This window comes from Macrobrachium nipponense, chromosome 20 (assembly GCF_015104395.2).
Source record: "Macrobrachium nipponense isolate FS-2020 chromosome 20, ASM1510439v2, whole genome shotgun sequence".
In the NCBI taxonomy this organism is placed as follows: domain Eukaryota; kingdom Metazoa; phylum Arthropoda; class Malacostraca; order Decapoda; family Palaemonidae; genus Macrobrachium; species Macrobrachium nipponense.
The window spans coordinates 79,675,176-79,702,894 of record NC_061089.1 but is presented as its reverse complement, the minus strand read 5'-3'; the positions used below and the strand labels follow the sequence as shown (position 1 = coordinate 79,702,894).

The window sequence follows — 27,719 nt, the reverse complement described above, 5'->3', positions numbered from 1 at the left end:
TTGCCCTGCAGTTCAGGAAAAAGCAAGGGGAACCCATTCTCTCTCCTTGTGCAAAGTAGTGAGATTAGTAACCAGGTTTATCCAAGGAAAACTGGATGTTCTGGCAGATGAACTGAGCCGCCAGAAGCAAGTCCTACCCACGGAGTGGACGTTAAATCCTCAGGTCTGCTTAGACCTCTGGAAACTGTGGGGGAACCTGGTATTAGACCTTTTTGCCACATTCAAAAACCATTGGGCAATGGATGCAATGTTACAAAATTAGTCAAACAAAGAACTGTATGCTTTTCCTCCTATAAGTATGGTGAGACAGTGATAAACATGTTTCGGTCTCACAGAAACATATCAATGATTTTGATAGCCCCTTTTAGCCAGCAAAGGAGTGGTTTTCAAACCTCCTTGAGTTGCTAGCTTATTTCCCAAGGCTACTACCTCAAAAACCATAGCTTCTCAGAGAACCACACTTCAGGTGTTTTCATCAGGGATTGTGCACTGTGGCCTTGACAGGCTACAAACTATCAGGAAATTACTCAGAAAGAAGGGTTTTTCAAAATCAGCTTCAGAAGCTATTGCCCAAGTGCAGAAGACAATCTTCTGACAATGTTTATCAAGCAAAGTGAGTCATCTTTCGGTCTTGGTGCAAAAGACAATATCTCCTCTACTGTACTGATACCTCTGTAGCAGAGACATTAGATTTTCTTCTATACCTTAGAAAGTCAAGAAGTTTATCCACTTCAATTATTAAAGGATACAGAGCCATGTTAAGCTTGGTATTCAGACACAAGGAAAGGATTTATTTGTCATCTAACCAGAATTTATCAGAATGTATTACGTATATCCTTCGATACCAACAAACAGAAACAAACTTCTTCGGTATCTTAGAATTTAGGCATAGTAGTACTTAAATGACTATCAGGTTCCCGGCTTGAGCCTATGCATTCTATGTCCCTAAGAGATCTAACCAGAAAGACACTTTTTCTAATTACTTTGGCAACAGCAAAATGGGGTAGGCAAAATCCATGCTTTAACAGAAAAGTTTGTTTTTCACTGGGATTCTTAGCAAAGAAGGAGATACCCTCTCAACCATGGTCATGTTCTTTTATCATCAAAAGCTTTATGATATTTTGGGTCCCGAATCTGCTTCACAACTGACAAATGTTTATAGTGATTTATGCCTTAAGTAGTAGTTATTTTGGATTTTGAAGATGAAACTCATTACTACAGTATATTGTGAAGATATGTTTTTGCTGTTCTACCTTATCTTTTGTTGTTGTTGATGGAGTCTGATCAAGTTTCATGAAAAGAAATCACATTGCTGAAACACTACTGTATGGTTGTTGCTTGAAATATCAGCCAATCTTCCAGGAAACTCCCATCCTAACTGCTCCTTAGTTTTATATTGTATTCCTTTTATTATCATCCCTTGTCCCTTCAAAAATGTTATATAGTATATGTGTACATACTTGGGTCATCTACAGCAGATGAAATGATCATCTTGCTTACAGGGAGGCAGTGAGGGTTAAGTGATTTTATGTTGCATAAAATCACTTAACTGGAACTCTTGTTGAGACAGAGTTTTGTGTTCAAATTCAAGATGCTTATGACTGAGCTAATGACAACTTGTCTTTTAAGATCTATGATTTTTCTGATGTGAGAAATTAGTCTAGGTGGACACTGATTTATATGCTGTCCTACCAAAGTTCACTGATAATTTACTTTGATCATCATATTATTGTTTTCATTTGTGTATATATGAGTTGAGTTGTATATAAAGATTGTTACCACACACATTTTTTTAATATAAGCTAGATGCTTCATGAAACACCATGTTTTGATATTCATAAATAAAAGGACATTGCCAGAGATAAAAGACATATTAACCATCTATTTATGTAATCAGATGAAGTTTGTCAGTGTAAAAGAGTTTCTTGTATTTTAATTGATTATGTAATAGAGTTGCTACTTTTTTAGTTGATTATGTGTCTTGACCTTTCAGCCAACCAACAACTTTTAAGGACGCTACTTAGTTACTGTTCACTACATGGGTCAAGTGGCGGTGGACTAGCATCTGTCAGAATGGAGTTGATTTTGCTACTGCAGGAACTTCAGCAAGAAAGTAGTAAACAGCAGTTGTTATCTCCTTTGCCTTTTCCTACAACACTTCCTTTATTATCTGCTTCCATTGCCTCCAACAAGACAGTGGTATCAGATCCTGTTCGTCATTTGCAGGTTTGTAAGATTTTATTGTCATAACTAGGTGCAACTGATATCTCATTTTAAACATAATTGTAAATTTGTTATGGTTATTATATTTGTTGAATTAGACTTACAATTTTTTTGTAAAATTTGCAATTAACCCCTCATGGATGGATATGCTCACTCGAGTAGGAATACCAACTTGTTTTGGGTGGACGACGGATTCACTCATGTTAAGTAACAATATTTATTGAAGATGAATCTTACTTGCTGTTAAAGTTAGCTATATCTCTGTACTGATTAGGCAAGTCGGCATTCAAATAAAACAAAATTAAATGGCTGCCCGGATGACTGTCTAGTTCACATGTTCTCCACCAGGTGCATGTCAAATGTTTTAGCTCATGTCTGAATTCTTTTTTTGCCATTAGGTGTAGGCAATTGCTGGTATTTTGTGAATTTGGCTTTTTTTCTCCTGTCACAGTCCTGTACTTTTACTCTTCTTTGGATGTTTTCCACTGGAAGCAAATCTGCTAACAACAGGTTATGTAGGAATAGTTACTGTGTAAGCAGGATGCCTAAATTTGTGGTAGATCAGCATAATGTTTGTACTGGCTGCAGAGTGTGAGGAATGCAGGGATTTGCCTAAGGCTCTTAAGCTTAAAGTATCAGATGTAGGAAAAGAAGGGAAGCAGATAGATTGCAGTAGCAATCAATTTGGTCAGGGCATAAAGCTGCCTTTTCTCCCCATCCTGGTATGCCTTCGGCTGTAGTTAGCCCTAATCAGCCGATGGTTTTCTCCTATGCTAGGTCTAATATTAAAGTATCAGATGTAGGAAAAGAAAGGAAACAGATAGATTGCATCAACAACTCAAAAACAACACAATAATCATACAACACTCAAAAACTCAACTCACTGCACAAACAACACCAACAGCATCAAAGACAGCTCAACTAATCAGTACACAAACAGCCATCAACACTGTCTCCAACAAACATCAAAACACAAAAACAAATAACAACAGACACTCATAAGATCAACAACAACCAGACACACACACAACAACTATACAACATCAGAATCAATCAAATCACGCAAGAACAATTGATCATCAATAGACTCTTCCTTATCTCCAAGACTACTGCCTTCTATGACTGTTCATAACAGACTGCCCGACTAACCCAGCAACCGTGCCAGCAGACAACCCAGACGATCGCCCAACAAGCAAACCACTTGCTATCTATCCATTCACACAAACACAAACAACCTAACAAGACAACAACCAGCCTCTCTCTCTCTCTCTCTCTCTCTCTCTCTCTCTCTCTCTCTCTCTCTCTCTCTCTCTCTCTCTCTCTCTCTCTCTCTCTCTTTAACGAGCACGTTGTCAAATGCAACTTCTACATCACTCTTCCATAATATCATTCTCTCTCTGGAGTTTAGATGTAGGTCCTAACTTATCTGAATTATTTACTATGAAACCTTTTATTTAGCACTATTGGCAGTTAATGAGAAAAATTAGTGCAGGCATCCTTCTTTAACCCTTAAATGCCTACTGGACGTATTTTTTTAAATATTCGCGGAAAAATAGTTATAGGCCTACTTGGTGAAAAATTTTGAATCACGCGCCTTGAGGGATGCTGGGAGTTCACAGATCAAGTTGTTGTTTTGATTACAAGTATTACCCAGGCGCGCATGCGCAAATTTCTTTCTTCTCGCACTAAAAAGCATCAGCGACACATCTTAGAAATTATTTCGTCACTTTGTCATAATTTTTACACTGTTTTATATTAGCCGTTACATAGAATTTTAAATATGAAAATGTGTGCAATTTTATGTAGAATACAACAAAAAACAACCCATGGTTGTAACTTTTATCAGTTTTGAAATATTTTCATAAAAATAATAAGTGCCAAAATTTCAACCTTTGGTCAAATTTGACTCGACTGAAATGGTCGAAAAACGCAATTGTAAGTTAAAACTCTTACATTCTAGTAATATTCAATAATTTACCTTCATTTTGCAACAAATTGGAAGTCTCTAGCACTATATTTTGATTTATGGTGAATTTTTGAAAAAAAAACTTTCCTTACGTCCGCGCGGTAACTCTGCCGAAAAAATCAGAAATTCTTTCCTTGGATTGTCATAATGTTTACTCCATTTTATATTGGCCGTTACATAAAGTTTTATATATGAAAATGTGCACAATTTCATTAGAATACAACAAAAAATAACCCATGGTTGTAGCTTTTATCAGTTTTGAAATATTTTCATATAAATCACAATGTGCCAAAATTTCAACCTTTGGTCAAATTTGACTCAACCGAAATGGTCAAAAAACGCAATTGTAAGCTTAAACTCTTACATTCTAGTAATATTCAATAATTTACCTTCATTTTCGACAAATTGGAAGTCTCTAGCACAATATTTCGATTTATGGTGAATTTAACTTTTTCCTTACGTATGCGCAGTAACTCTGCTGAAAAAATCAGAAATTCTTCCATCAGTTTGTCGTGTTTGTCATAATGTTTGCACCGTTTTATATTAGCTGTTAAATAAAGTTTTATATATAAGAATGTGTGCAATTTCATGTAGAATACAACAAAAAAAACAACCCATGGTTGTAGCTTTTATCAGTTTTTAAATATTTTCATATAAATAACGATAAGTGCCAAAATTTCAACCTTTGGTCAACTATGACTTGACTGAAATGGTCAAAAAACGCAATTATAAACTAAAACTCTTACATTCTAGTAATATTCAATTATTTACCATTATTTTGTAACAAATTGGAAGTCTCTAGCACAATATTTCGATTTATGGTGAATTTTTGAAAAAAACTTTTTCCTTACGTCAGCGCGATAACTAACGAAAAAAATCAGAAATTCTTTTGTCGTATTGTCGTAATGTTTGCACCGTTTTATATTAGCCATTACATAAAGTTTTATATATGAAAATGTGCACAATTTCATGTAGAATACAACCAAAAACAACCCATAGTTGTAGCTTTTATCAGTTTTGAAATATTTTCATATAAATCACGATAAATAGAAAAAATTTGACCATTGGTCAAATTTAACTTTACCGAAATGGTCAAAAACTGCAATTGCAAGCTAAAACTCTTACATTTTAGTAATGTTCAATCATTTACCTTCATTTTGCAACAAATTGGAAGTCTTTAGCACAATATTTTGATTTATGGTGAATTTTTGAAAAAAAACTTTTTCCTTACGTCTGCTTAGTAACTCTGCCGAAAAAATCAGAAATTCTTTCGTCGGATCGTCGTAATGTTTGCACCGTTTTATATTAGCCGTTATATAAAGTTTTATATATGAAAATGTGTGCAATTTCATGTAGAATACAACTAAAAATAACTCATGGTTGTAGCTTTTATCAGTTTAGAAATATTTTCATATATATCACAATAGATAGAAAAAATTCAACCTTCGGTCAACTTTAACTCGACCAAAATGGTCAAAAACTGCAATTTTAAGCTACAACACTTACAGTCTCGTAATATTCAATCAATTACTTTCATTTTGTAACAAATTGGAAGTCTCTAGCACAATATTTTTTATTTATGGTGAAGTTTTTAAAAACTTTTTTTTTTATGTCTGCGCATTACGAATTCATGCATCATATTGTGATAATATATTCTCTGTGTTGCTTTGATCATTTTACAATTTGTTATATACCAAAATCATCACAATTTAGTGTACAATACAACGAAAAACAATTACAGGCGGTCCCCGGGTTACGACAGTTCCGGCTTACGACGTTCCGAGGTTACGACGCTTTTTCTTAAATATTCAATGGAAAAATCCGTCCTGGGTTACGACGCTTGTTCCGAGGTTACGACGCTGACGCTTCCGACGCTCCGAGTTAACGACGCTTTTAAAAAACGCATACTATGATAAAAATCCTTTATAGTTTAGCACAGTATATTAATAAAAATAAGTTTCTGGTTAGATTACAACAAAAATTTTGAGATTATGATGATTTTCGACACTTTTTATGTTGTATTTTTCTATGTTTTTTAGTGACGCCTCATATGCGGAACTAGTTTCCGAGCGAATGAATACATACTAGTTTACATATAACAGTCCAAAAGCGCAAATAATGAAAAAATCATTGCTTGTTTCCAGTAATAATAATAAAACGAAGTTTCTGGTTAGATTACAACGCAAATTCCAAGTATCCAAAGAGAGACATTATCCAGTAATTTGATCAGAGAGAGAGAGAGAGAGAGAGAGAGAGAGAGAGAGAGAGAGAGAGAGAGAGAGAGAGAGAGAGAGGCGTCTTCCGACGCTCCGAGTTAACGACGCTTTTAAAGAACGCATACTATGATAAAAATCCTTTATAGTTTAGCACAGTATATTAATAAAAATAAGTTTCTGGTTAGATTACAACAAAAATTTTGAGATTATGATGATTTTCGACACTTTTTATGTTGTATTTTTCTATGTTTTTTAGTGACGCCTCATATGCGGAACTAGTTTCCGAGCGAATGAATACATACTAGTTTACATATAACAGTCCAAAAGCGCAAATAATGAAAAAATCATTGCTTGTTTCCAGTAATAATAACAAAACGAAGTTTCTGGTTAGATTACAACGCAAATTCCAAGTATCCAAAGAGAGACATTATCCAGTAATTTGATCAGAGAGAGAGAGAGAGAGAGAGAGAGAGAGGAGAAGAGAGATAGAGAGAGGAGCGAGAGAAGAGAGCGCGAGCGGAGGAGAGGAGAGAGAGAGAGAGGAGAGAAGAGAGAGATTGGAGGGGAGGGCGTCTTCCGACGCTCCGAGTTAAGGACAGAGAAGTGTTCGTTTCGTTAAACGGCCTCTGACTCATGCCAGTAAATGTTTTGTTGATACTAATAATATAAGCCTATTTAAAGATACGTTTACTTTAATTAGTCTATATGATACGTAAATAGTAATCAACTGTTCTTGTAGCCCTCAATATTTGGCAAAATCGAAGTATCCAAAGAGAGACATTATCCAGTACGTAATTTGATCAGAGAGAGAGAGAAGAGATGAGAGAAGAGAGAGAGAGATAGAGAGAGAGAGGAGAGAGTGAGAGAGAGAGACGAGAGAGAGAGAGAGAGAGAGAGAGAGGATAGAGGGGGGCGGAGAGAATGGAGAGAAGACGCTTTGGCAACAATAGTCTCGGGGGTTTTTATAGCTTCCTTCTGCTTGATGATCGTGGATATTGTAGAAGGATTTCGACCATACTCGTTTGCCAAATCGACGATACGAACGCCACGTTCATGCTTTGCTATAATTTCATGTTTTGCTTCCATCGAAATCATTTTCTTGGGTTTTTTCTTATCACCTGCTTTGTCTTTAGCTTTGAGACCCATGGTTAATAATAAAATAGACAAAATAACACGAAAAATAGGCGCAAATACAACGAACTAAACAACGACGTGTTAACATGCAGCACCAACAAACAAACAGACTGAACGCCATTTATCGGTCGCCTATACAACTAACACTCATCGCAAAATCGTATCTCAAATATTTCGTTGTATATCAAAGCTTGTATTTTCGCAAATTTTCTGTTATATCTCAAAACATTCGTATATTAGGGCAATCGTATGTCAAGTTTCCAATGTAATTTGATCAGAGAGAGAGAGAGAGAGAGAGAGAGAGAGAGAGAGAGAGAGAGAGAGAGAGAGAAGAGAGACGCTTTGGCAACAATGGTCTCGGGGATTGACGTAACGTTTATTTTCTGAACAGATAGGACAGAGAAGTGTTCGTTTCATTAAACGGCCTCTGACTCATGGCAGGAAATGTTTTGTTGATACTAATATATAAGCCTATTTAAAGATACATTTACTTTAATTAGTCTATATGATACGTAAATAGTAATCAGCTGTTCTTGTAGCCCTCAAGATTTTGCAAAATCACTCCAGGTTGTACATAAAACTTCAAGAATGTAGTGTCACCAGAGGATTACAATAGTTTTTACCTTCAAGAACCAGCATTCTTTTATGAAAATAACTCCAGGTTGTACATAAAACTACAGGAAACAACATGTAGTGTAACCAAAGGATTACAAGTAAGGTTTTTATAACTTTTTATTAGTTTAAGACATATTTTGAAGCGTCGTTCCGGCTTACGACGATTTTCGGCTTACGACGCGTCTCAAGAACGGAACCCCCGTCGTAACCCGGGGACTGCCTGTAACTCATTAGCTTTAACCGTTTTGTTCACCCTGATTTGTATACAATTATATATGAATTTTTTTTCGCGCTGTCATATATTCCAATATTTATATATGATAATGATATTTTTTTTCATTTCTAATGGTTGCATACTAAACTTCAGGCAATGACAAAAAAGGAGCCAAAAATGAACTCTTGATCTTAAAAACTAAGCCTGCTTTGATTTGTTGAAAAAAAACTTTTTCTGCTTCAGCACTTACTCCCAAACGCCGCTGGCATACAGGAGACACTTTCAGAAATACCGGCTCGGTGTTCAAGGGTTAAGGTCTGGTAAAGGGAATGCTATTTTATCTGTCTGCCTTAGAGCTGAGGGTGATGTTAAGGTTACATTTTACAGAGAACTGTAAGAATTCCAATGTAACCTTAGTGGAGAAGAAGGAAATGCTTCTCTGTCCTGTTGGGACAAATCAACTTATTCAGATAGGTTAAGCCTGGAAGAGGTAGTTATCCTTTTAGAAACCTAGAACATTTTTGTCAAAGGTTACCCATAGAAGAGGCAAAGTTAACCTTTTATTTTGTGGTTTTAGGACAGCTAGATGTTGTTGTCAAAGGTTAAGCCTGGAAGAGGCAAAATTAATCTTTTGTTGTTTTAGAAAACCCAGCTGTTTTTGCCAATGGTTAAGCCTAGAAGAGGCCAAGTTAATTTTTTATTTCGTGGTTTTAGAAAACCTAGAATGCGCTTGTCAAAGGTTAAGCCAGGATGAGGCAAAGTTAACCTTTTTCTTTTGTGTTTTTAGAAACCTAGAACATTTGTCAAAGAACACAAGGTCCTCTGTAGCGTATTTCATTAGGCAGGTGCATGAGAACTAGCTCCATATCTTCTACCTTTCTTGAAAATAAACATTCATAATGTGAACAGTAGTTGTAACTTCATTTAGTGTTACGTCAACTTGTCACATCAGGATAGGATTGATGTTACGCAGTGAAAATGCAATTTGGTTTTTACCTTAAGTGTGCAGATTCATGTTTGAAAACATTAAGTCAATCCACTACTAGTAATGGGTAGTCTTTTCCTGAACCAAAGAAAGATCAATTCTGTTGGCTCTTTTGTTTAAATCCCAGGTTTTAATGTTTTGGGGAGAATAAAGGTACAAATTTTGTATAGGAGAGAGGTACAGGTAGTCCCCAATTATCAGCAGACTCGGTTAGTGGCAATCTGGTTTTATGGGGCGTATCTAGCCCCATAAAATCAGTGATTTTTGGCCCCATAACGGGCCAAGTTTCAGTTATCAGTGCCATAAAGTGCCAACAATAGAGTTACAGTGCCATAACTTACCTAACAGAGGCACCATTAGCCGGTTATTGGCTAACTGAAACTTGGCACCATAAGCGCCATAAATCACTGAGTTTCAGTTAATGGCAGTTTTTGCTTATCAGCACCCTGCCGAGAACAGAGCCCCCAGTTTTATAGGACTTTTGAACCCAGGCACAGGGGTCCCTTCATGTTACTTCTTTTCATTCAGACTGATTTGAAGTGGTTTTCTCCACAACGCTGCTCTTTGCTTCCACATATATGAGAGCCTTCCTCCATGAATGAAATCCAACTTCTGGTGGTAGTAAAATCCAGAAAGATTCTGGATCAGGTAAGAATGTTTTGGGTTCCATGCAAGAAACCATCAGCTCAATTGGCTAAGCAGATTTTTGCCTAGCTGCACTACCCACAATCCTCCTCTTGATGTGTGAATCAGCTAACATTAACAGTAGGTAAGATTCGGCTCCGATTACGAGTTCAAGGTGCGATCCTGGTGTGATACAGAAATTCACTTCCTCAAATAATATAAATTTTCATAATAAAATTTATTATTTGGATACTTAATTATGAACAAAGTAGACCCCACCCAGCCTCCCCACAACTTAGTGGGCTGTCAAGGAGATTTCTGAACATGAGCTAAAACTTTCAAAACACACCTGGTGGAGAACAGGTAAACTAGAGTCATCCAGGCAGCCATTCGATGTATTTTGTTTTAATGCCGACTTGCCTATTTTGTCACAGAGGTACAGCTATCTTTAATAGTAGGTAAGTATCCAATTAATAAATTTCATTATGAAAATATATATACTAGCCATTGATTTGGGGGATTCAGAGAGGAAAGAGTTGCCATTACATACTTCTATAGCCCATAAATTCACTAATGGCAACTTTTAAACCAGCTAATATGAGAGACTCGGTGACTTGCGGCTTAGTTGGGATCTTCACTTCAAGAAAGGATGTAGTGACTCTCTGTCTTACATGATGCCTTTTTGGAAATTTGCTCATAAGTATACCAAGGGGTTGCTGTAGATTTTTGTTCTTATCTTTTATATTATGTCAGTTATAAATGTAATTTTGCAAAGAAACGTGCAAAGAAATATTAGAGAAAATTTATTTAAATCCAAAAGAGTTTTTGCATCTTCGTTGTCGGTGAATTTACTTAAATATTTTACAACATACTACAAGCTCAGAATTTGTTGCCATTTTTATTTCTTGTCTGTTTTGTTATTGTGTGAGCTATAATTCTAATTTTACAGAATAAAATAAATTTATTTATGAGGAAAATCATGTGCAACTTTGTCAAATAAACGATTATCTTGTAAAAGAGGCCCCATAAAGGATTGTAAATAGTCTTTTTCAACTTCTCATGGAAGGTAGGGAAAATATTTTTGAATTTTTTTTCTTGCATTGGGTTTTTTTTTTTATTTAAATTGGCCGACTTTAAAAGTTTTGCTGGCCTGGGGTGCTGCATATTGATTTATCCTGTCCATTAAGGGTTAATGACAAATATAAGAATGAGAGGATGAAATTTGGCTTGCCTCATTTGTGTATACCATACAAGCTTGCATCCTGGAATAATAATAATTTTAGTGCTCCTATGAGTATTGTCTTTATTATACTGTACTAATGTGCTTTGCTACTTTTCAAAGTGATCAAGAAACTGAATTCTGCCATGAGAGTTTGTACACTCCTATTGATCCAAATCCCAGATTAGCATAGGATTGTGCACTGAGTTACTAACCATGCTTTGTACATCATAACATTACTGTTGTTTTTTTATATGCCACTAACTGGCGTGAAATTCCTGTGTAACATCTAGTTGAACATTTTTATTTGTATACAGATAAGAATCACCTCACTTAGGAAATTAAGTACTTTTTTTTTTACTAATGCTCACCTTAATGTATTAACTTTAATGTATATTAATCATATTTTTCTACAGGCTGGCACCCATGAACTCTTACAGTCTTTGTTGGAACTATCAGGAGTGGCACACCCAGATTCTCTGCTTATGTGTCAGGCTAATGTGCTTAGGAATTTGGCAGCAGCTTTGTCAGCTTGCATCTACCAGTCTCTTTGTGATTCAGAAACCTTCACTGTCAAGGCTCAACACAGGTAGTTTTTCCTACTATAAAAGTTTTGAGAAGACCTGTAACTGGTATAAGTTATGATAGTGTATTAATTATTTAGTTTCTTTGTGTGCACTGGATAAACCACCTTTCTTGGCTATCCAAGCAGTAATGATGCCTTGTCTGATTTAGAGTATTTGGAGAGAGATTTTTCATATTCATTTGACTACATACATTTCAGTGCCAACATTTGAAGCTCTTATAATGTATAAGTATACAGGCCTTTTTTGTTAATATTTTTGTATGGAGTTCCAAGGCATGGTTTCAGAATGTAAATTTACCCCACCAGTGTATGTGAACAGAACTTCACCTGATCCATGTTACCTTATACCACTGGATGATAGAGTGTTCTGACATACAGGTTCAAAGTTTAGTTTAATCCTTAGTGAACAGATATCTGTCTTTGTCTGCTTGCAGATATTTCTCATACTCTCACAGAATGCTTGAAGAAATCTATTTGCCCTAAGATTTTATAGTAACAGCTTTTTTCTTGTATTGTTGAATTTTTCACTTAATTGAGTGTTTAGATAATGCACATTTTTATGTGGTGGTATTCTCATACTTTCTGTCTCCCATTAAGATTGTGTTTAGATAGATTATCTCTTATCCTGATTCAGCCCATTGATACACAAAAAGTTGGTTTATGTATAAACAACCCATCACAATTAACATGTAGTCACTCTCATCCTCCATAAACACCAGGTGTGCAGATATTACATCAAACATCTATAGATTGTTCAGTATTTTGTAACCCAGGCTGACTCATTTCTTGTAGTCATTAATAAAGAAAACTTTGAGTAATTGTGATAAGCTACAGAAACTATATAGATTCCCAAAGCCAATATTTATAGAACATCACCAAGATTATTTTTACTAACCATGGGAAATATTGTTCCAGCTGTAAATACACAGATGCTATGTAAAGTATTTTCCAGCTCCACACTTGCAAGGGTAATGATTTGTAGGCTTAAAAGATTTTTTAGGGTATTTTTTTCTAATATATGAAAACTGGTGGCCTAGTTGAACTGTTTTGTAGTTAAAAATACACATCACAGAATCTTGTTGTCTTCAAACACTTTCCTTGAAATACATTGTAAGTTAGGATAATGGAAGTAGTTTTATTCTAAATCCATTTTCCTACAACATATTAAAAACTTCATTATGTGAAGTTTTTATTTATTTCAATACTGCAGTCTCAACAAAGTCTTGATATTAGTCCCTGGTTGGATGCATTGAGCTTTAACATAGCCTTCATATTCGTTGCTTGTTGAAAGCAAGTAAAAAACTTTCATTACACACCTTTTATTTCTCATGATACCATGGTGACGAATGAATGCTAATTCCGTAATTTACTGAATCCTTCGCTGTCATAATGCCCATCTCTTTAGACATGATAAGTTTTAAGTCTCAGGTATTGTATGGTTGATACTAAAGATCTTGTACTTCCAGAGTGGCTGCATTAGGAGTTGACATTCAGCATGTAACAGTAGCTCATCGTGAATCTCACTTAGTTGGCCGTGACTTTCGAAATGGACACTCACATGATGAGGAGCCAATGCAAGTATGCACAGCCCCAGCCAAATGGCCAGGTATGATTATATTTCCATGTTATATGTAATTTGTAGATACAGTGTATAGCACTACTCTGTAGTACATATTTTGAGCAATGAAGTATTGCCACTAAATATCAGTAATTACTGAACTGGAAAGTTTGCAAGTAGCTGTTTTCCATTTTTATTACTGTATCAATGTTAGTCTTAACAAATAAGCGTATCTTCCCATACAGATATAAACCATGTATTTTAATTAAATTGATTATGCAAGTGATAGAATTTTGTTATCCAAAGTGAGGGAAGAGATACTAATTTATACTTACTGCTGTCTGTCAAGCAGTCGGTGGATGATATCTTTGTTTCAGTAGTGTTCACAATTCATTGCATCACTTGTTTAATGTATAAATGGACTCAAGCTCTCCATTCAGTTTATTCTGTACATTATACACTTAGCTCTCACTTCAAATGTATCTCTGCCCCTGTTCCCTTTCCATTTTTAGTTTTGTACATTTTGTGTTGAGCACCTGATTTATAAGCAGCTCACTTTCACTGTAGACCTATCTTTTTCTTTGCTTTTCACAGGAAATTTACATTTCCTGAATGTTGTTCTCTAATTTGGTACACAAGGATCAGAAACACAATGTGCTTGAATTGACTTTGTTTATTTATGTATACTTGTAATACTTATTCATCCATGTTTACAGGAGAACTGTTCTTGACAGCAACTTTTTTTGTTGTGAAGAATTAATTAAGCTTTTTCAGTTGTAAAATTTGTAAACTTAGAGCTTGAATTTTGTGATTTCCTTTTGTATGTATCTTCAGTATTAGTTTTTTATTAAGTGATAAAAATTTCAAGCAAATCCCTCCAAACATGAGGTAGCCATGCCCACCTAGTTTATTTTGGGACCTTATGGACCGGTGCACCCCCTTTAAAAGACATTGTATTGTAATACATAGTTGGTCTTGCTCTGTTGTCTTTGGATCTGTTGAATACCACCTTTCTTTAGCCCTTTGATTACCTCATGCACCATACATGAAGTTGACCTGAAGTATTTAGATAAAAAACAACTTTTCCAACAAAACAGCTTCAGAATGGTCAGAGGACCAGAAGTAAGTACAGTAGTCAACTTCCTAGTTTAGCTCTTGTAAAGGTACCAGAGGGGATTTTGGCACATCCCCTTCCCTCCTACTCCATCTCAGATAGACAAAGATTAAGACCAGAAAGACAGTTCATTCCTGCATTCTTGTGGAACAAACCAAAATAAAAAGAAACTATCCAGCTAGCTTTTGCAGAACAGATTGCACATATTTGAAAAATGTGTCCAGTGATTTGCATTATTGATACAACTGTCACCTCTGGATTGCCAGATAACATAACATTTTGTACATGAACTTCCCTGCCAGATATATACTTAGCTATAGTCTCCGACGTTCCGACAGAATTTCAAATCTCGCGGCACACGCGACAGGTAGGTCAGGTGGTCTACCTTACCCGCCGCTGGGTGGCGGGCGTATGAACCAATCTATCTCTCCAGCCAGATTTTTTTCTGTCGCTGAAGCGATAACAACTGTTGTCGTTTCTTCCGATATATTCTTCATTTCTCGCTTGCCTGGAGATTGATTTGGACATTTTGGTGACGTATTCGCTCTATGTTGGCTTGGCATACGCTGATTGTGGACCGTTATTGACTTTGCGCTGGATTTTCCTGTAGAATGTCTGATTTTGATTCTGTTTCCAAAACTCCGGTTTTGTTTAGAGTATGTGTGACCGATGGATGTAAGGTGAGGTTACCGAAAGCTGCGGTGGACCCTCACACTTTCTGTGTTAAATGTAGGGGGAATGAATGTTCGTTTAGTAACCCGTGTCAAGAGTGTGAGGTTTTGAACGAAGATGAATATAAGGCTCTTTCTTCTTATATTAGGAAACTTGAAAGGGATAGGGTACGTAAAGCTTCTTCAAGGAGCTCGAGCAGGTCGAGAATGAGTGAGAATGAAACTAACATTAATGTAGTTTTAGAACCTTCCTCCCAGGTCTCAGCTCCTGCTCCCCGCACCGAAGCCGTAGATTCGTCTTCGGAGGCGGCGGCCTCAAAAGCTTCCTTGTGTTCTAAGGAAGACAAGAATCTTCGTACTGAGCAAGGTAAGAGTGTCAGTGATGATAAGTGCAGTGTACCCAGTGATGTGGAGGGTGCGTCTGACCGGCTCCTTAGTGCCTCCAGGCCTAGACCTCTTCCAGACTCCCAGTTCCAGTGGAGGAGGAAAGTCGAAAGCCGCAGGAGGGCTAGGGAGAGCCCCCACCGGTCAGGCGTCCCCTCGGCAGATCCTGAAGTTCGCTCCCAGGCTGCCTTGGATCGTAAGAAGAAGAATATTCTTCGCCAGTGTTTTTCGTCATCCTCTTCTCCTTCGCCGAAGCGTGGGTGGAGCTCTAAGGAGGCGTCACGCCCGTTGAAGAGGGCTGCGGAGGCTCCCTTCAGTACGTTAGCGTCCAGCCCAGAAGACTTTTCTGATGTAGCTTCCTTGCAAGCAAAGAAGCCTAGGAGATCCGGTGATCGCCCTCCTTCTCCCGCGCCTCGCGCTGAGCTTGCTTCGGAAGAAGATCCTGGGGACTCTCCTTCTCGAGTACTAGCGGGCCTACAAGCTCAGATCACAGCCTTGGCGGACTCCTTGGCATCGAGATCGCGTAGAAGGAAGGATTTGTCTCTCCCGATCAAGAGATCGAGGCGCGTTTCGTCGGAAGAGCGCTCTCCTTGTAATCGGCGTTCTCCTTCGTTTGAGGATTCTTCTACTCATCGTAACATTTCACGAGAGGAACACCACTCCCGCTCGGAGGTGTCGAGACGCCATTCGACGGATAGGCGCTCCTTGGACTATGAAGATATTTCCTCAAATCGGATTCCTGCCTCGGGTAGACGCTCAGCCCCTTCTGTTTCTCCTTCTTCTAGAGTTCGTGCAAGAAGAGAGAGTCGCTCAGGTCATAGAAGACTTGGTTCGTCGTCTCCGTCTCTTCTTTCTTCTCCTCGTCTTCTCAGAGAACCTAGGGAATGCCCTTCTGAAAGTAGGCGCACTTCTCCTTCCGACTACTGTAGTCGGGCGTCGGATAACGTGACTGGTAGGCGCTCATCGCACGGAGTTCGCTCCTCCCCTGTAAGACATCAAGAGTCTAGTAGGAGCCCTGCTCCTGGTAAGCGTCATTCGTTTAGTAGCTGTTCTCCTGGAGAAAGACACCTTGATCCTCGTTTGCTTCGTTTCTCCTAGTAGGCGCTCTTCGTTCTCGAGACTCCCTACTCCTGATCGGTCTCCTCTTGCTAGAAGTCAAGAACGCCTCAAGCGCCCTGATTCTGTTAGGCGCTCGGAGCCTTACAGACGTTCTCCCCCTTGGTAAGGACCAAGATCTCGCAGAACGCCCTGTTTCGTTTAAGCGCTCGGAGCGTAGCAGCCGCTCTCCGCTTCGTAGGCATCAAGAGCCTCTCAAGCGCCCTGCTCCTGAAAGGCGCCCTATTTTTAGCAACGTTTCGCCGCTTGGTAGGCGCCAGGATTCCACTAAGCGCCCTGTGACAGATAGGCGCTCGGCGCCTAGTAGCCGCTCTCCTCACGATCGGCGACAGGATCTTAGCAGGCGCTCTCCCTCTCGTAGTTTCCCTAGGGATAGACGTGGTCTTTCTAGAGAATGCGAGTTTAGACAAGAATTTTCGGATAAGCGTCCTTCTTTTACAACTCGTCGTTCTCCTGTACGCCTTTCTACTTTGGAATCTTCTCCTCATTCAAGACGTTTGTCTCCTTCATCGCACTGTACCCCAGCTAGGAAATCATCTAAGGATTCTCATAAGGATCCTCATCCCCGTTCTCCTCCTCAAGAAGACCAGGAAGCCTCTGAGGAAGAAACTAATACATCGGCAACAGTTTCTTCGTACAAGAAGCTCACAGAACTTCTCCTTCAGGAGTTCGGAGAGTCTTTGAGCCCTACTGCTCCTCCTTCTCCACACTCGTTGTTCTCCACAGCGAAAGCAACGAAAGGATCTTCGTGTGTGAGAATGAAGCCGACTCTTTCTATGAAGAAAGCGCTCAAGAGTTTCGGTTCATGGATGCGTACTAAAGAGGAAGCGGGGAAAACAATGTTTGCCTTCCCTCCGTCGAAGCTTTCAGGACGGACAGGATTTTGGTATGAGACAGGAGAACCCTTGGGACTGGGCCTTCCGTCTTCAGCTGACGCAGATTTTTCGGCACTAGTAGACGCCACTAGAAGATCAGCTTTGAATTCGGCCAGAACTACGTGGGCAATGAATGAAATGGATCACATTCTAAAAGGCATTTTTAGAGTCTTGGAAGTTTTCAACTTTCTCGATTGGTCCCTCGGAGTCCTAGCCAAGAAAACTCAAGGACCGGACACGTTTTCTCCGGAGGATTTGAATTGTGTCTTATCCTGTATGGATAAATCGGTGAGAGATGGGGCCAGCGAAATAGCTTCACTGTTTGGAGCAGGGGTCTTGAAGAAAAGATCAGTATTTTGCTCATTTTTAACAAAGTCGGTCTCACATGCTCAGAGATCGTCTTTGCTTTTTGCCCCCCTCTCTACACAGCTGTTTCCTAAACACCTGGTTCAAGACATTTCGAAGGCTCTCTCTGCCAAAGCTACGCAGGACCTTCTAGCACAGTCTGCAAGGAAGCCGCGCCCTACCTTCCAGACTAAGACAAAGAAAGCTAAGCCGACCTCTCAGGAACCCTTTCGAGGGGCATCTACCTCTAGATCCTCTTCGTTCAGAGGTCGGAAACCAAATAGAAGAGGGAGGACTTTTACGAAGTCAATCAAACCTCCCAAGTAAGACTCAAGTCCTTCAGACAACTGTAGGCGCCAGGCTTTTACAGTTTGCAGAAGTCTGGGCCCAGAAAGACGCAGATGCCTGGACCCTGTCAATTTTGAGGAAGGGCTATCTAATCCTGTTCTCTTCGAGGCCTCCCTTGACGAATACCCCGAGGGAGTTGACGGCCAGATACAGGGAGGGACCCCATCATGAATCAAGCCCTCCAACTAGCGGTAGATCAGATGCTGGAAAAGGAGGCGATCGAACTAGTGGCAGATCATCTTTCGGCAGGCTTTTACAACCGCCTGTTCCTAGTTCCGAAATCCTCAGGGGGATGGAGACCGGTGTTGGATGTAAGCGCCCTGAACTTCTTCGTCGAAAAGAAGAAGTTCACGATGGAGACCACTGCCTCGGTGTTAGCAGCACTCCGTCCAGGGGACTGGATGGTGTCCTTGGACTTACAGGACGCTTACTTCCACGTACCAATCCATCCTTCCTCGAGGAAGTTTCTAAGATTCATGATGGGGGGAAGAATCTTCCAATTCAGGGCCCTGTGTTTTGGCCTCTCCACGGCCCCCCAAGTCTTTACGGCCATCATGAGGAATGTGGCACAATGGCTTCACCTGGAAGGGGTGAGGATTTCGCTCTATCTCGACGATTGGCTTATAAGGGCCAATTCCAGAGATCGTTGTCTGAAGGACTTGAAGAAAACCCTGGATTTGACTTATTCCTTGGGACTTCTGGTCAATCTGCAGAAGTCAAGTCTGATTCCCGCTCAAGAGTGCGTTTATCTGGGGATCCAGATGAACTCTCTGAGTTTTCGGGCTTTTCCGTCACAGGAGAGGATAGCCCGGGGACTCGAAAAAGTAACAACCTTCTTAGGGAAAGAAGTATGCACAGTGAGGGAGTGGATGAGTCTGCTGGGGACGCTCTCCTCACTGGAGCAATTTGTTTCCCTAGGAAGGTTGCACCTGAGACCGCTCCAATTCTTTCTTCATCGGAATTGGAGTCGTCCTTCTCAGGATTTGAAGTTCTCCCTGTCAATTACTCTTCAAATCAAGAAGGAGTTAGCATGGTGGGCGGATCCCGACAAGTTCTCGCAGGGACTGCCTCTTCAATCCCAGAAACCCAGCCTGGTGTTGTTCTCCGATGCGTCGGAAACAGGTTGGGGGGCGACTCTGGGAACCAAGGAGGTGTCAGGAACCTGGATGGGGGACCAGTCTTCCTGGCACATCAACAGGAAAGAACTAATAGCCGTGTGGCTTGCTCTGAAGGAGTTCGAGTCAGATGTGACAGGAGCAGTTGTGCAAATAAACTCGGACAACACCACGGCTCTGGCATACATCAGGAAACAGGGGGGGACGCATTCCTTCTCTCTGTACGAAACAGCAAGAGATCTTCTTCTGTGGACAGAAGAAAGGGGGATAAAACTTCTCACCAGATTCGTACAGGGAGAAAGGAATGTAAGGGCAGATCTCCTCAGCAGGAAAGATCAGGTCCTTCCCACAGAGTGGACTCTGCACCAAGATGTTTGCCAGAGCCTTTGGAAGTTGTGGGGCAGGCCTCTCTTAGACCTGTTTGCAACTTCAAAGAACAAAAGACTGGATCTGTATTGCTCTCCCATCTCGGATCCAGGAGCAATAGGGATAGACGCTCTCCTACTCGATTGGAAAGGACTCGATGTATACGCGTTTCCCCCTTCAAGATTCTGGGGTTGACTTTAAAAAAGTTCGCAGAGTCAGATTCCGCGAGGATGACTTTGATAGCTCCCTTTTGGCCAGCACAAGATTGGTTCACAGAGGTGCTGGAATGGCTAGTGGATTTTCCAAGATCGCTTCCTCTAAGGAGCGATCTACTCAGACAGCCCCACTTCGACAGGTACCACAAAAACCTCCCCGCTCTCAGTCTGACTGGCTTCAGACTGTCCAGAAACTGGTCAGAGCGAAAGGCTTTTCGTCAGCAGCTGCTAAGGCAATCGCTAGAGCGAGGAGGTCTTCCACATTACGAGTGTACCAATCGAAGTGGGATGTCTTCAGAAGATGGTGCAAGAGGAATAACGTTTCCTCTTCCAGTACCTCTGTGAATCAAATTGCAGACTTCTTTTATTCTTAAGACAAGAATGTGGCTTAGTCGTTTCGACGATTAAAGGCTATCGTAGTATGTTGGCGAATGTCTTCAGGCACAGGGGCCTCAACTTATCGGAAGATAAGGACCTACAGGACCTTATTAGGTCGTTTAATACAACGAAAATGCAGTATCCTAAGACACCTAGCTGGAATTTGGATGTAGTCCTTCAATTCCTTGGGTCCTCTAGGTTTTGAAAACCCCTAATTCAGCCTCATTCAGAGACCTTACCAGGAAGACTCTGTTTTTGATGGCTCTAGCTTCCGCCAGAAGAGTGAGTGAGCTTCAGGCGATTGATGGTAATGTGGGTTTTAAGGAGGACTCTCTCATTTGCTCTTTCCTTCCTGGTTTTCTTGCAAAGAATGAGAACCCATCAAGTCCATGGCCCAAGAACTTCGAGATTCGTGGGTTATCTTCTTTGGTAGGAGAAGAACCCGAGAGAACTCTTTGCCCAGTGAGAATGGTGAAATACTACCTTAGAAGAAAAAGAGCAACTGAAAGCCAACCGAGAGGTCCTGTGGTGTTCAGTAAAAGAGCCTACTCGTCCATTGTCGAAGAACGCATTGTCCTTCTTCTTGAGAAGCCTCATCAAAGAAGCACACGGATCCTGCAGAGAAGAACATCTTAGGCTTCTTAAAGTGAAAGGACACGAAGTAAGAGCCATAGCAACTTCTCTTGCTTTCAACAAGAATATGTCCGTGCGAAATCTGATGGAGACAACATTCTGGAGATGTCAGTCAGTGTTCGCGAACCACTACTTACGTGATGTGAGAATCACTTACGAAAAATGCTTCGCCTTGGGCCCGTACGTATCTGCGGATTCAGTGCTGGGGCAGGGAGCTGGAACTCATCCTGTTTAGTAGTATAAATTTTTCCCCCTTGTATTTGTTGTTGTTGGTTGCCTTAAAGAGGATGCATGAAGGCATCTCTTTAGGTCGTAATACTAATCTTTAGTAGTTTGGTTAGGTGGTCTGATGAGTGTGGCTCCTTGCAGTAGTAGTGGTTAGGACCTGTTAAGATAGGGACGAACTCCCTTTAACAGGATCCGACTTGGATTCTACCACACAAAGGGATCACATATCCCAGTGGTAGATCCGAGAGTCTTTCAGCATCAGGTCACGTCCTAGCTGTAGCTCTCCAGGCAACGCAGACTCAGAGATAATATCAATGAAGTCTTCTGCCTGAACAGGTAAGAACCAAGGTTATTTATATCCTACAACATCAGTTGTTTCTTATCTCTCCTTATTACTTTAGCTGTCTCTTACCCTCCACCAAGGGTGCCAATCAGCTAAGTATATATCTGGCAGGGAAGTTCATGTACAAAAATGATATTGTTAAACTACAATAAAGTTTTGTACATACTTACCTGGCAGATATATACGTCTAATGGCCCACCCAGCCTCCCCTCAGGAGACAGGTGAAAGAGAAAAAATCTGGCTGGAGAGATAGATTGGTTCATACGCCCGCCACCCAGCGGCGGGTAAGGTAGACCACCTGACCTACCTGTCGCGTGTGCCGCGAGATTTGAAATTCTGTCGGAACGTCGGAGACTATAGCTAAGTATATATCTGCCAGGTAAGTATGTACAAAACTTTATTGTAGTTTAACAATATCATGTTGGCATCCTTTTCTTATTTTGGATAGCCTCTTTACTTAGTCAAGCAGAATTATCTTTATTTGATAATTTTATGGCAAGAACTGTAAAACTGGATTTTAACACAATGTTTGAGTGGGAAAGATTACAGGGCTAGTTTTTGTTTAAATATTTAGAACCATTACCTGACACTATTTTAACTCCAGTTATTTTGGAAAGAGAGGAGATTGAAAAGTTTCCTTATATTAAAAATTATATGGCTTTATTAAACTTAATAATTACTATAAAAGTATGTTGATTTTTTTGCAGGCGTGACGTCTCTTTTAGCACTGGTTGCCAGAGAACGTGATGAGGACACACCTAAGTTAAATGTCCTCTTGTGTGAAGCCTTTGTTGCTGTATACTTAAGTCTTCTAGTCCATGGAATATCTGCCAGTGATGCATATGTTTTATATCGTCTTGTAGCTCAGCCATTAAATGAAAAAGAATGGGCTGTTGTATTTGGAGGTGGAGTCAAAAAGCTTCTAAAAGTTATTACCAATGTCTTACCAGTAAGTATTCATGTGCAATTAATGGTTTTAATAATAATGATTGATTTACAATTACTTGTGCAGATGTTTTCTTCTGAAATTAAGTTGAAATTAATATTTTCAAATCTAACAAATGTTTCAGAAACATTGATTTGATGATATGTGCAGTTTTTTTTCTCACTTTACTTTAATAGTTTTTCCTTTCCCTCTTCATTAGAATCAGACTTCTTTAGAAAAAGAAGCAGGACCTGTTAGTGGTGAAAGGATCCTTTCTACCATTTCAAGCCTTCAGAAGACACGCATGAAGTTCAATATGAAACTTTTAGGACAGTTAGGCTTTCAGGACCCACGAGGCTCCTCTAGTGATGGTGAAGCAAAACCAGCATATAGAGAGCAGTTCCTTCCCCCTGAAATGTCAATTATTACACTTTTGATGAGGAAGGTAAGATAGATATTTAACTTGAGATTACTGCAAATTATACTCTTGGTAACAATGTAACTGGCTATGTTATAAAGTAATTATACAGTGTAAAGGGAGGATGTTTACCTTATTGGTAAAAATAGGTGCTTCATAAATGGAAATATGTTAAAACAAAAGTTGTTATGCAGCCTGATTCTACTTAATGATGCTGCCTAATATTACAATTTACATTTACTTTAGGGCTGTATTGTCTGTAATTCATAAGGCCCACCAGAATAGAATCTGATCAAGTACAAAAGGGAAAAATGTATGTAATTAAAAATTGAGATCCATTAACTTGTTGAAATCGTAGCAAACTAAAATGGATTAACATTAAAAATAAAGTTTGGTTTAGTGATAGAGAAAATTTTAGGAAGTTCAGAATTTTTAAATTTCATTACTACCCATATTTATGTTTATGTCACTTTCATCCTCAATGTTATGAAGTTTGAATATTGTAGAATTTTATGTAAATTATCTTTACAGTTTGGTTCTGGTCTTCCGCAATCAAGATTTTATTATTACTTGTTGAATTAATCGTATCGTATGGCCATTGCATTGTGATTTGCTATTTATATATTAGAACGTATATATTGGGCCATTAGTAATTGCATTTTTTGTAGATTTTTTGTCAAACCGAAGAAGTTGCAATTTTGGAACTGTTCATCTTTCAGCCTGTTCTTCCTCCTGAACAAGAAAATATTGACTATGATTCAAGTGCAAGTGATGATGAACAAGAAGACATAGATTACGAGGAGGATGAAGATGTTTTCAAAGAGCCCAAGGTATTTCAGCTTATTAAATGTATAATTAGATAAAACAGACCATAGATTGTCTACAGTTATATTTGTGAAGTATCTGTGTAGATTTACAAGTGATATTCCATTTTCTTATTTGAGAACCAAGAAATAAGAACTGAAGATATTAAACCTAGATTCTTTTGAACACATTGAAATAATGCCATTTCTCAAAGGAAGTAAATGGTAACCACAGGGACATATAAGTAATAAAAATAAAATCCTTTGAGTGTCTGCAAATATGTCGCATAAAATATTTATAGGAGAGGGTAGTAATATTGTAAAAATGCAAGAAGTGTTATCCAAAACCAGCATCTTTCAGGCATGTTTAAAAACAATATAAGCAGGTCTCTATGTTGTCATTAGGCATTCTTTACCCCTGAAGGTCTCTCATGTAAAAGACCTGAAGCATGTTAGAACCCATCTTTAGTGTGATTGTCCTTCTATCTTGTTTTATGCTCATCTTATATTTTCTTGATCCTTGAAATATCCTAAATAGGACTTTAAAGTCTCATGAAATAGCAAATTTGTGAATTAAACATACTATCGTCTTCCTTAGGCAACTCACTAGAACTTTTTCAGGTTTTTTAATATGGTGATACCGCTGAGTCATGTAATGTTTATCTGCCATCACAGTTGCCTTAAGATTATCTGATGCTGACAAAGATTGAGAATCAAGCATAAACTTTACTCAAGGTTAATTTATAATACTGAAATGAGACACTTTCACACATAACTACCCACCAGTCTTAGCCAGATTGAAATTATTGTTATATCCAATGTTTTTAGATGACTAATACATATCTGGAGATTTTTTTGTCAAAATGTATATCTATCTAATTGAAACAGTTCGTCCGTAATTCTACTGTTTTCCAGAACTCAGAATTCCATTTTGGAATCCTTTTGTTTAATTTGGCTCATTAATGTTTTTCCATTTAGAGAAACTGTGATGTTTGTAAGATTCATTCCTGTCTTTATCGTAGGGTTGGAATATCAAGTTTTTATACATTCAACTTACCCGTCAGATATATACATAGCTATTACTCCGTCGTCCGACAGAAATTCGAAATTCGCGGCACACGCGGCAGGTAGGTCAGGTGATCTACCCCCCCCGCCGCTGGGTGGCGGGAATAGGAACCATACCCGTTTTCTAATTCATAATTTTTCTGTCGCTGGAATGTAAACAACGTTTGCAGTTCCTCCTGATGGATTTTCGTGTTTCATCGCCATCGATCGTCTGGGCTAACTTTTACAGGGAAGTAATGGATCTTTGGTTCGGCATACGCTTTTGTTAACTTTTTGATAATATTAACTTCGAAAATTTCGAAGATTAGTGACGTGTAACTACCGAAGTTTTCGGTAGACACTCATGCACTTTCACGAAAGTGAATTACTTATACTTTCATGAAAGGGAATTACTTATATTTATTCGTTAATACAAATAAGTGTTAGTTTGATTGAGAAATGTATATCTTTCTTCCTAGTTGGGGAAGTCAGAAAAGTAACTATCCTTTAGAAGCTTTATTAGCTCTTGTGTTAACGAGCAATTATAGTAGTAACAGTACTAGTAGTTGTTGCATCCTCATCACCTTCTTACTCCGCAGAATCTACAATATCATATTTGCAAATTGTAGACTTTGGATATAGTTCAAATGCGAACTCTTTGAACGTAAGAAGTGAATATAGTGTTCCCCCATTACAATGGAGGGTGCGTCTGATCGGCTCTTGTCTCGCTCTCAGGTCTAGACCTCTTCCAAGCTCACAAGCCCAGAGGAGAAGGAATGTCGAAAACCGTAAGGAGGTTTCAGAGAATCCCCACCGGTCAGGCGTCCCCTCGGCAGGTTCTGTAGAGCGTCCCAGACTGCCAGGGATAGCCATTGGAAAGGCATCCTAAAACAGTGTTTCTCCCTTTTTATGCCTACTGTTGTCCATGATGGATAGGAGAACTTCGAATGAATGAATTTGACGAAGATCCTTGTATAATGCCTTCTGGTAGAATTATTCAAAATGAGAATGACTTTAATCGATCCACCTTTCGAATCAGGCAACGATTTAGCGCCTTCTAATATTAGAGATCATTCGATAACATTTGTGATAAAGTCATTGTTCGAACATTTTTTCGCAACTAGACGAGAACGCTATCCCATGGGGGTATGAAATTGTTATTTCAACATAAGATTCCCCATCGGTGCATTTTTAGATATAGATCTATTCTGATTAGAATGATTTAGATTATTTGTCAATCGAATGAATTATATGGATCTCGTTGAGTGATAAAGCATATATGTATGACTTTTAAGCTTCTAGCTCCTACCATGCTTAGGACAAATCGCCTTAGGCTACGGTATGGCATGGCATATTCACATACCGAAATTTATGCTATAATGGTCAACTGAAATCCTTACAAAATTTCCTAAATTAATACGGTTTACCTTAATGTAACACTATTAGAGAGTATTCTGTTACGCTAGAGTATGAGTTATATGATGCTTTCGTGTCTTCGAGAAGTGATCGGAGAAGCATATCTTTATTGGTGAATTGAGAGTAGGATAGAAACATTTTTCTTCGTGTTAGAAGAGGTTTCCATGAATTACCAGTACCCTTCTAGGACTTTCCTAGGAAGAAATTGTTTAAAACGATTGTTTAGACGACACCTATTTAGTTTCTAGACTTGTCGAAGTCTCGTTCGCTTAATTATGCTTATATAAAACTTCCTGAAGCTCGATAAAAATTTTAATAGATTCCTTTATTAAATGGAGTAACTGGCAACTCTGGAAAGGGAAGGCCAGTCGGCTTTCGAAGACTGCGTTCGCTTTGAATTGAGAGAGAGACCAGCGGCAGTACCATGTTGTTCTCAGTCGTGAGCGGTCGGTTACAGCTCTCTCTCCTGCGGAATGGGATAACTAACCGTATTTCTTCCCTACAATCGTGGTCTTAGCCTCGGATTGAGGGAATACTGAAGCTATCATAAATAAAATATTGTCTGCCTTTTGTTAGGAAGCTTTCAATAAGAAAGATATTACAACCTTTCAATGCTGTTTACCGTAGATAACATGATTAAAAGGGATTCTAATGCAGCAGAACATTATATTATTCAATGCACTAATACTTACGAAAGCATGTCTTATTAGAGTACATACTTAGTGAGAGAGATGTAATAGAGTTTCACTTCAAGACTACGCTATGGTTAAGTCTTTCGAGAAACGACACAACCGTATTTAGAATCGGATATTGCGCAGAAGTTGTATGAGTCGAATGGGAAACATTCTTTTAGTGGGAAATGGTTTCCCTGAATGGATATACTACGTATATAATAGTTTTTCATAATAAGAAAGTAATTAACATATGAAAGGATGTCGGGTACCATAAAGACACAGATGTTCTGGCACATAACATAAAGATAATTAGTAGGACCAGCCAAAATATTTCTTATTCAAGAAAAAAAAGGGGGGGGTGGGGGGGGGATACGGAAGAATTAAGCGAGGACGCTACGAGGCGCGTGACGCCAACCAGAAGCAGGACGCCTCCCAGGAGCGAGGCGCCAGGCAAGCGCCAGGACGCTACGAGGCGCGAGACGTCAACAAGAAGCAGGACGCCTCTCAGGAGAGAGTCGCCAGGCAAGCGTCAGGACGCTCCAAAGCGGTTGACGCCAGCCAGAAGCATGACGCCTCCCAGGAGCGAGGCGCGAGGCAAGCGCCAGGACGCTACGAGGCGCGAGACGTCAACAAGAAGCGTGACGCCTCTCAGGAGAGAGTCGCCAGGCAAGCGCGAGGAAGCTCCAAAGCGGTTGACGCCAGCCAGAAGCATGACGCCTCCCAGGAGCGGGGCGCTAGGCAAGCGCCAGGACGCTTCGAGGCGCGAGACGTCAACTAGAAGCGGGACGTCTCTCAGGAGAGAGGCGCGAGGCAAGCGCGAGGACGCTCCAAGGCGCGTGACGTCAACCAGAGGCGTGACTCCTCCCAGGAGAGAGGCGCCAGGTAAACGCGAGGACGCTGCAAGTCGCAAGACGCCAGCCAGAAGCGTGACGCCTCCCAGGAGCGAGGCGCCAAACAAGCGCAAGACA

General features: G+C 39.6%; 1 protein-coding gene across 4 annotated transcripts in view; it reads left to right on the top strand.

The window, feature by feature from the left end:
- LOC135195346 (dmX-like protein 2) overlaps positions 1-27,719 on the top strand; it is a 572,993-nt gene that overhangs the window by 378,148 nt on the left and 167,126 nt on the right. For all 4 annotated transcript variants that reach the window (XM_064221627.1, XM_064221621.1, XM_064221608.1 and 1 more), the window contains 6 exons: positions 1,994-2,226; positions 11,613-11,785; positions 13,249-13,388; positions 22,179-22,420; positions 22,617-22,841; positions 23,534-23,644. In XM_064221627.1, the coding sequence (XP_064077697.1) occupies positions 1,994-2,226; positions 11,613-11,785; positions 13,249-13,388; positions 22,179-22,420; positions 22,617-22,841; positions 23,534-23,644 (1,124 nt within the window). The remainder of the gene's footprint in view (positions 1-1,993; positions 2,227-11,612; positions 11,786-13,248; positions 13,389-22,178; positions 22,421-22,616; positions 22,842-23,533; positions 23,645-27,719) is intronic.